The sequence below is a fragment of the Setaria viridis genome, chromosome 3, assembly GCF_005286985.2.
Source record: "Setaria viridis chromosome 3, Setaria_viridis_v4.0, whole genome shotgun sequence".
Classification (NCBI taxonomy): domain Eukaryota; kingdom Viridiplantae; phylum Streptophyta; class Magnoliopsida; order Poales; family Poaceae; genus Setaria; species Setaria viridis.
This window is the reverse complement of record NC_048265.2, coordinates 6,207,977-6,217,220: the sequence shown is the minus strand read 5'-3', so window position 1 is coordinate 6,217,220 and position 9,244 is coordinate 6,207,977. Positions and strand designations below refer to the sequence as shown.

At 52.2% G+C, this 9,244-nt stretch overlaps 1 protein-coding gene across 1 annotated transcript; it reads right to left on the bottom strand.

Annotated features, from left to right (window-relative positions):
- Positions 1-366: 366 nt before the first annotated feature.
- On the bottom strand, positions 367-5,096 carry LOC117847035 (uncharacterized). Its single transcript, XM_072292598.1, has 3 exons — positions 4,536-5,096; positions 1,193-1,712; positions 367-772 (listed from the first exon to the last, which is right to left on the bottom strand). Exons 1-2 carry the CDS (start codon positions 5,042-5,044, stop codon positions 1,451-1,453), a joined length of 771 nt encoding a protein of 256 aa, XP_072148699.1. The 5' UTR covers positions 5,045-5,096; the 3' UTR covers positions 367-772; positions 1,193-1,450.
- Positions 5,097-9,244: the final 4,148 nt, after the last annotated feature.

The following is a 9,244-nucleotide window of genomic DNA, read 5'->3' as shown; positions in this document are numbered from 1 at the left end:
TGCCTCATGCAGTATAGGAGTGCATTAACAGTGTTCTTACAAGCGGATAAACAATGTGAAAAACATGCTGTGATAAGATTAAATGTCAAGAATACACTCTCTGGAGCATGGCCGGCATGAGCTCACAGAAACTGTGCACTAAAATAAGATCTGATGTCAGGATGAAAGGTTGCCATTTGCCAATGCAATAATCCAGCATTCAGAATGGGAGCGGCAAGTACATAGTCATTTGAGACAGTTGCTGGTTTGGGAACCTTCTACTCTGACAAGACATCAAGTTACCAATATACACGCTGCAAACAATTGAGTTGCTCACTAGCCTAACAAAAAAAAACTCTACCACGACCTAAGAATAGACGTTGCAAGTAACACAAATTCAATCAACCATGTATTCACGATTCACAGTTCAATTAATCGATTTTGCCCTAAAAAAATCACAAGCTCGATATAGTCCCCAAAGGACGGCCAATTTCCCATGCCGGATGCAGTCCCAAGCATAAATACCTATACCCTGAACTAATAATAACTACTGATTTACGACAATATGTACAAACATTTCTGGTATGATCATAAACAAGATGGAACATTTCTGGTCTAATACCGAGCAACAACATTCGATAGACAAACTTCCATGCTGATCATTCCCAGGCAGGAAAGACCAATGAGAAGGAAACTGTAGCAATTCTTCAACTGATTGGGGTAGCCTGACTGATCATCCAAGACGTACTTACTGAATACAACCCTTCAATTCCTAGAACGTTATTTAGCATTCCTGTCACATTTCAGTGTAGAGATTAGTGTCAGCAGCATGACATATCACTTCATTATGCTATACACATAGAGTGGTTATACCACTGTGCTGATGCACTGTAATATTGAAATAGAACTCTTAAAAAGGCTCTAACTATGTATATGATATAGATACTGAGTGTGGCAAAAAAAAAAAACACTCGGGACTAAAAACAAGTTGTTTCTATTCGATCTATGACTTATCAACACTATAACAAATATAACATTGTTCTATATCTAGTCCTGGATGTTTCTTCCACTAGTATTAAGAAATACTTGCCCGTACTGCAGAAATATTTCCATATAATACAGATTCATTATTTTGAGCAAATATATTTGACAATATGTATATACATCAACAACTCAAAAGAGCAAACAGTGATATAGTTGTGATTTCAATTACCTGCTGTGGCTGTTGAAGCTCAGTCAAAAATTTGTTTTCTTCCTTTCAAGGATTAAAGGGGGTAAATTATAAGCAGCCAACAGGTCAATTTTGCACAGCTTCCTTCTCTGCACTATAACTTAACATCCAATAGTTTAACAATTCATTATTTCTTCTTTTGAAGATTTGGTGCACCTTGACACCTGATATTTACAATGGAACATCTCCATCTCTGTAGGGCCATCATGTACAAAGAGATCACAGGCTGATCCAAACAAATCATTTCAATGACATATCAGAAGGTGCGGTCTTTCCAGCATTCATGGAAAACTTTCTTTTCATCTGAATTTCCCTGACTGTTTCAGAAATCAAGAGACTCAACTTTGGAACACTCTTACTTGTCAAGGGCAGGTCAATTCCAGCATTCTTCAAAGCTTCTATGATGAGTTTCTGAGATTTTGGATCATGGTCAGCACACCGCAGTGGAGTAATGCCTCTCAGAACAGGGTTACCACAAATTGCTTCCCCATTTGGCATGCCACTGCAGAAAATCATCAGAGTAAACAGTAAGAGAGATATGAAGGAATGGTCCTTAAGTACAAATGATCAATCTGAGAAAACATCTGGAAAATAAAGTTGGCAGTACACAAGTTTGTTCTTCTGTACACTGTTGTCATAAATGTTTCACACATGTGCATGCAGCATGCATATGCATAAGACCAAGTATTGATTGCAAGCAGACCAATAAATTTAAACCCATAATAAGTTTATAGCAAATAGATGAAAATATGAACTAGTAGTAAACAGATAACAAAGACCTTAACCCACCACTGCAATAAGTGATACCACCAAATTGACTACAACCTAAGTTAAAGAAAAACTTCAAGTGTACCAAGGAACGGGGATGGAGCCAAGCCAAAAAAAAGGGTGGGCGACTGAGAAATTGAGCTGCAGAAGGCCAAGGAACGGCATACCGCATACTATGCTGGAACCTTCTCATTTCTCCAAGAAGGGTGAGAAACTGAGGAATTAAGCCAGAGAAGGTATGCATATGCCTTCCACATTGGTGCCTATGCTAGGAAGCAACTTAAAATACTGGCAAGTATAAAAAGGCACTATTTGCAGATGTGGATCAGGGTGGCAATTTTCCCCGCGGGGGCGGATCCCCGCGGAGACCCGACCCGAATTAGGCGGGGACGCGGGGCCAAATTTCTCCCGCGGGGGAAGCGGGGCGAGGCCCCGAAACGTTAATGGGGCGGGGCCGGGGATGATTTTCCCCCGTGGAGGCACCACGGCCCCCCGAAAACAATGATACCATCCAAAAATCCAGCCCAATACTCCAGCCCATGTATATAAACCTCACCCATCCGCATCTAGCCTTTCCAGAACTCTAACCCTATTCCTCCCGCAGCTGCAAGCGGCGGCTGCCGCCACCCGTTTGTCTCAATCTATCTCTTCCATCCTCACTCTCGCCATCACTCGAAGCGCACGGCACGAGGCAAGGCCCGCCGGAGCCGGAGGGCACGAGGACGCTCGTCGCTCGGTGCCTTTGTCGTGGAGTGGATCATCTAGTAGCCAAGTCAACGCACAGGCTGTCCTCCATGTAGCTATCCTCCTGCTGTCTAAGTCTTGAACTTTTGATTTCTCGATTCCTCAATCCTCGATTTCAATTATCTTGAATGTGTTCTCCGTTCTCAGTTCAGTGCTAGTGGTGCTGATTGCTAGCGTGATGGTGCTGTCATGCAGTATTTAGTTTCTTTTTCACGGTGGACTGGTGGTTCAATGCTTGTACTCATTCGGAAATATATATGCAATCTGACTTGTTGCTTGAAATTCCTTTTCTTATCTATTTTGTGATCTATGATCTGAATCTCCAATGCATATACACTGAAAAGTTTTTGACATGGAGAGGAATTTTGCTAGTTCTTGTTTTCCCACGGGGCCCCGACGGAGTTTGGGGATCCGACAGGGTCGGGGACGGGGCTATTTTTTCCCCCTGATTAGTGTTTCGGGGCCGGGGTGGGGTTCAGAGTTCAGGGATCGGGGCGGGGACGGGGGCCGTTGCCATCCTGAGATGTGGAGCTTGGTAAAGCAAAAGAGCACATAGAGCAGGAGGAAAATCAAACATACAGAGATGATTGAAAGAGTAAACCCGCCAGAAGTTCCCAAAAATTTAAAAAGTTCCAGTTAAAGATCCAAGCTAATGTACTGGCTTGTGCATCCCAAAACTTATTTCTGTTAGCCAGTTTACTCTGGTTGGTGAGACTGATAGCAGTTGAGGTGATAGATGGATTTCCAGAGAGAGATGATATGGTGGATTAAATGACACATGATGAGCAAACAGAGCTTAACCAAAAAAAATGCAATGCAGCAATAAAGTGCCAGGAAGACCCAAAGGCCAAAGCTAAAAAAATGGAAAGATTAAAAAAAACAGAACATTTAGAATAACAAGTACTCATGAGGACAAACCTACCTATCAATCAAATATCTAAATGACAGTTCAGTTTCCCCAAAACAACATGGAGCTGTGGATGTACTCGATACGCGATTGCATAATTTGACAAACTAAAAAAGGTTACAGAATATAGCTATAGGAAAAGGAAATGAAGAATGCAACAGTTACATAGTTCATGAGTTCAATTAAAATTGTTGTCACATTTTAAAATTTATGTTTCCACAGCAACACTTGTATCAATGCTTACCAAACTGTATGGGCTTCAGTGATAATGTTCAGCCTATATTTATGACATAAACATGCATTCTTAAAAAAATGTTGAAATGGCATGTATATAGTTTTTAAGAGCTAACAATTGATCCCTTCTATATTTGATTCAAAATCTACAAGTTGAATCCACAATCCGGTGTTTTAAAAAGCGCCTGCCAGGAGACAGCTATCAAGCCAGTTACTAGTTTTGTTTCATTCAGCAGTTTTAGTTTTCCATTATAAACCATCCTCATGTATATCCACTAGCATTTACATTTCACTAAAATAGGATGTAATTATAGCAGTCCAGATGCTACTGTATCTAGCCCCACTCAGAAGGGGTACAAGGAATAAGCAGGAACCGACCTATTCCAACCAGAGTTGTGAGCCTTTGCCAAAGACTTCAACAGCCCACAAACCTAGTCCTCTCCAAATCAAGTGCTAGAAAACAAAATTCAGTAACATAGCGACCAAATCAATGAGCTTGAAAAGCTGTCGACAAAAAATTCTTACTGTAATTTCATGTAGAAAAACTAAACTCAACATTTCTGACCAGGGCACCACACATAGTCCAGCGAAAACCAGAATTACAGAACAAAATTGCGAAATTGTACGGCACGATCCAATCCTGAACTCCCCTAGTCAACCCAGGAAGCATACCTTTTCCTAGTGGGGAAGGCGCAGGGCTGATAGAGCTGCTGCTTGGGGTCCAAGAGGATATGATTGAAGCAGTACAGGGACAGGGGCATCGCCTTGGCCTCGCAATTCGAAGCCGCGCACCCGGCCCTACCGCCCGCAGCCGCCGCAGCGGGAGCAACGGCGCCGCGGCAGCCATTCTCCAGCGGCCCAACGAGGCCCCCATTCTCCGGCGGCCCAGCACCGGCCCCATTCCCTTTCAGCAGCCGGAGGGACGGCGGGGGCTCGTCGCCGAGCGCGGGGCTGGCGCCGTGCTCCCACCAGTACTCGCCGTGCCTGGCGGGGAGCTCGTCGGCGAGCGCCCAGAACTGGGCGCGGTAGAGGGAGCAGAGCTGCAGCAGGCGGCGCCGGCGCCGGCGGAGGACCTCCTCGCGGGACAGCGCGGCGGCGAGGCGGAGCTCCGCGTCGCGCGCCGCGCCGGCGAGCTCCACCGGCGGGCGCGGCGGGAACGGCGGCGGCTGGGGCTCGTCCATGGAATGGGCGGGGGTGCTGCACGGCTAGGGTTTCGGGGGTTTAAGCAGGCGGCGGGGGCGGGGGGACCAGAGGCGGAAGGAAGGTTGCCCGCCGCGCCGGGAGCCCGGGACTCCGGGAGGCGGAGCCGAACAACAACAGTGGAATCAAAGCACCACGGGCCCATCTGAGAGAAAATTCGGCCCAAGATAAGCCCGATTAAAACCCAGCTTGTTTGTCACGTTTAGGGCCGCCCAACCATCTCATTGTTCGGCCCATTTTATTGGCAGCCCAGATGTGGCTTATAACCGACTGACCTTGGGCCAGTGAAAAAGGTCGGGCAAATAGCCATCATCGTCATCCTTGCACTCATGGGCGAATAAACTCTGCCTCAGATAAGTACTAAACCTAATATCTTGCTAAGCTTCTTCAAAATGCTGCTTCTGGCCGTGACAATTTTTAATTTTGATGGGATTTTGCTACCGCCTCAAGCCTATACTGCATGTTGATTGACTGAAAATTCTGCACTTGATTATTACATCTGAGATAATTGAGAGAACAACTCCATATAAACTAAATAAAACATGAAAAATTATTAATAAACCTGGGCAAGTCTGTAATTTACTTGTAATCAGAGCAAGCAACACATAGCGCACTGATAAACTGTCCATGCAACAGCGTGTGCATTCTTCTTTTTCACTAGCCAGCTAGTTGCGCGCCATGCATCATCTCTTTTCCCCAAGTGAGCTCAAGAATGACACCCGGCCCATCTCATATCCATGCACGGCAAGCCACGGCTTCCCGCCGGCACCGTTGCTTGCAACCTTGTCGACCTTCCAGGTATTAAGGTTCAAAGTGTAACAGCAGCACTCCTCGACGTCCGGGCCAAGGCGAGGCCGCTCTGCTCGCAGAACCACCACAGCTTCATCGAGTTTACCGCTGATAATTCCGGCATGACCTTCGGCAGCCTCATCACACCTCGGAAGCACCACCACAGCCCGCTCATGGCACTCTTTCCGACGGAGAATATGTCTTCACCGAAGAGATCTCGGGAACTCACGTTTATACTGCTTACGCCGTCCGTCGAGGCCCGCCAGAGCTTGTCGTTCGGGGTCGACCCTAGTAGGCTGATGTAGTGATGATCGGTAGACAATCCAGTGATAGACGACGACCATGGTGTTCACCGCCGGCAGAGTGAGGAGGGCGAACTTGAGACGCGGCCAAAAGACAACGCCACGGTGCACGATGGTGCCTTGCGGCCAGTGCAGCCACGTCGTGTCAATCCTCGCCGGCCTCCCGCCAGTTACACGCGCCTCCGGCCCCCAGCGGCCGGCGTCGGAGCAGAAGCACCGGTACGCCGTGAAGCCGTCGCGGTCAAAGACGAGAACCAAGCGGTAGGACAACGCTGACCGCGGTGGCGCGTCGTCCTTGCAGTAGTAGCGGAGGTCGTCGACGGCGAGCAGCGCGCACGCGTAGGGCCCGGGTGCGTCGTCGTCGCCGCGCAGGCACGGGAGCACGTCGCACTAGTAGAAAAACGACTTTCCATCCGCCCCCTTTTGTCCCGGTTTAAAGTTGGCCTGGGACAAAAGGTTCACCAACTGGGACTAAAACTCGGTCACTGGTGGGGGGCTCACCAACCGGGACCTTTATCCCGGTTGCAAAGGCTAGTGGGAAAAAAAGACTCTGAGAGGCCTTTTATCCCGGTTTGAAACACCAACCGGGATAAAAGACCCCCCTTTTATCCCGGTTGGTAACACCAACCGAGATAAAAGGGTCAAGAGCCTTTTATCCCGGTTTGTAATACCAACCGGGATAAAAGGGGGTCATTTATCCCGGTTGGTGTTTCAAACCGGGATAAAAGGACTCCCAACGAGGTGACTGGAAAGTGACTGGGAAGGAATTAAATCGGGGGGACCCTTTTATCCCGGTTGGAAACACCAACCGGGATAAAGTCTTTTATCCCGGTTGGTGTTTCCAACCGGGATAAAAGGGTCCCCACGAGTTAATACAAAAGGATAGTATCCCCTATATAGTCAGATGTGGTGTGTAGGTGGGATGGCAAGGAAGCTACGCGCGAGGCTGGAGGTTGTGGGTTCGAATCCCACGAACCGCGCACGCGCATATTTCGCGTGAAAAATCGCGTGACTTGTGACTTGCGCGTGTCGGGGGGCCTCCTGGGAGCTCGGGAATTTTTTTTTTGGGAAGCGTCGGCGCTCTCGACCCTTTTATCCCTGTTGGTATTACCAACCGGGACAAAAGGGGGTCTTTTGTCCCGGTTGAGTGACCCGGGATAAAAGACCCCCCCTTTTGTCCCGGTTGGTTTATCCCGGATGCATTTTCGGGATAAAAGCACCCTACCAACCGGGATTAAAGCCCAGTTCTCTACTAGTGTCGGCCTCGCCGCTTACGGGGTTGCACACGCACAGCTCTAGGGTGGAGCTGCCGCTCTTTGTGGGACGATGGATCTCGACGACGAGGCGGCCGGCGCGGGACGCCACCACGCGGGAGGAGGCGTCGAGGATCTTGCGCCCCTCGCCGTCGGCTAACCGATCGAGAGACGGCAGGCCCAGCACCCCAAGCAGCCGCGACGCGGAGGGCAGCGGCACGAAGCGCGGGGCTTCGATCTTGTCGAGGTGGAAGAAGCCCAGGGCGAGGCCAGGAACGGACCGGTCCGTGCGCGGCGGCGCATGGAGGCAGATGAAGGCGGCGTCGGCGGACGGGAGGAGACCAGGCGGCGCCACCACCGGCAGGTGGCGGCGCACCTGACGAGGTCCGCGGTGTCCCCAGCCACGCGTGAGATGATGAGGAGCAGGACCCCTTGTCGCCTAGGGGCAAGCCGTCGATCTCCTCCTGCACGCCCTGCCCGCCTCTTACCCGGCCGCTGGGGCGACGGGCGGCGTAGGCGGCAGCAGGCCCGGCCCGGGGGGTATAGATGGCCAAACGGGCGGCCTAGCCCGGCCTGGCACGAGCCTGATTAGGCCTAGCCTGCTTAGGCCCAGCCTGTTTAGGCCCGCACAGTAATCATGCCAGGCCGGGCCGGCCCACGTGCCGAAGGAGCAGCCTAGGTCCGGCCTGCTGCCTTCTTAGGCAGGCCGTGCTGACCTGCTGGCCTGGTGGGCCTTAATAGGCTCGTCGTGCCCATGCCGGCCCGCAACACGGCTCCGGCTCCTCTTTTCCCCGCCGCGGCGCCGCCGCGCAGTGGAGGGCCACGGTCCGCCCGGGGAGGCGGTGGCGGAGGGCCATGGGATCGGCCGGGGAGGCGGCGGCGGAGGGGCACGGCTCTAGCCCCTCTTTTCCCCACCGTCACAGCTGTGGAGGGCCACGGTCCCAGCCGGGGAGGCAGCGGCGGACGGCCACGGGACCGGTCGGGGAGTTGGCGGCAGAGGGCCACGGGACCGGCGGGGGGCACGGCTCCAGGGGCAGGGAGAGGCGCGGAGGTTGCGACGTGCGAGCGACCGGCCGGTCAGGCCGTTGGGGGCAGGGGGAGGCGGCGGAAATCGCGACGAGCGAGGGGCCGGCCGGCCGGGTCGCCGGGGGCAGGCCGGCACGGGGAGGCGGCGGAGGCAGGGAAGGCGCGGAGGTCGCCGGGGGCACGCCGGCAGGGGGAGGCGGCGGAGGCACGGGAGGCGCGGAGGTCGCCGGGGGCAAGCCGGCAGGGGGAGGCGCGGAGGCAAGGGGAGGCGGCGGAGACGGAGGCAGTGCGGGAGTGCGGAGAGACCAGGGAGGCGGCTCGAAGCAGTAGGAGCGGAGGGGTTCGGTGCGGTGTGGGATTGAGGCAGGCCTGGCAGGCCGTGCCGCCCGTTTATGGCCCACGGGCCAAATGGGACAGGCCGTGCCGGGCCAGCCCACGGGCTGAGGCAGCGGCCCAGGCCCGGCTCGTGCTGTAGGCCGGGTCGGCCCAGCCTGCAAGGCCGTCGTGCCGGGCCGTGCCTGTACCGGGCCAAAATGTCATGCTGTGGGCCGGCCCACGGGCCAAATGGAAATCTATAGGGGGGTGTCGAGCGCGGCTGCCCTGGGCCCAAATAACGGAGGGGCCCATCCCCGTGTATACATACTTTTAGGGTATTGAGCTCCAGCTTGCTTACCTGCGTGGTTCAGACTTCAGACGTTCAGTTAATCTGTTGGGCCAAACCCATAGGCTGACGAGCTGACGAGCACAAACAGCAGGCCAGCAGCTAAATCCACGAAGGCACGAACTGACGAACGGATCGACCATGAATTAT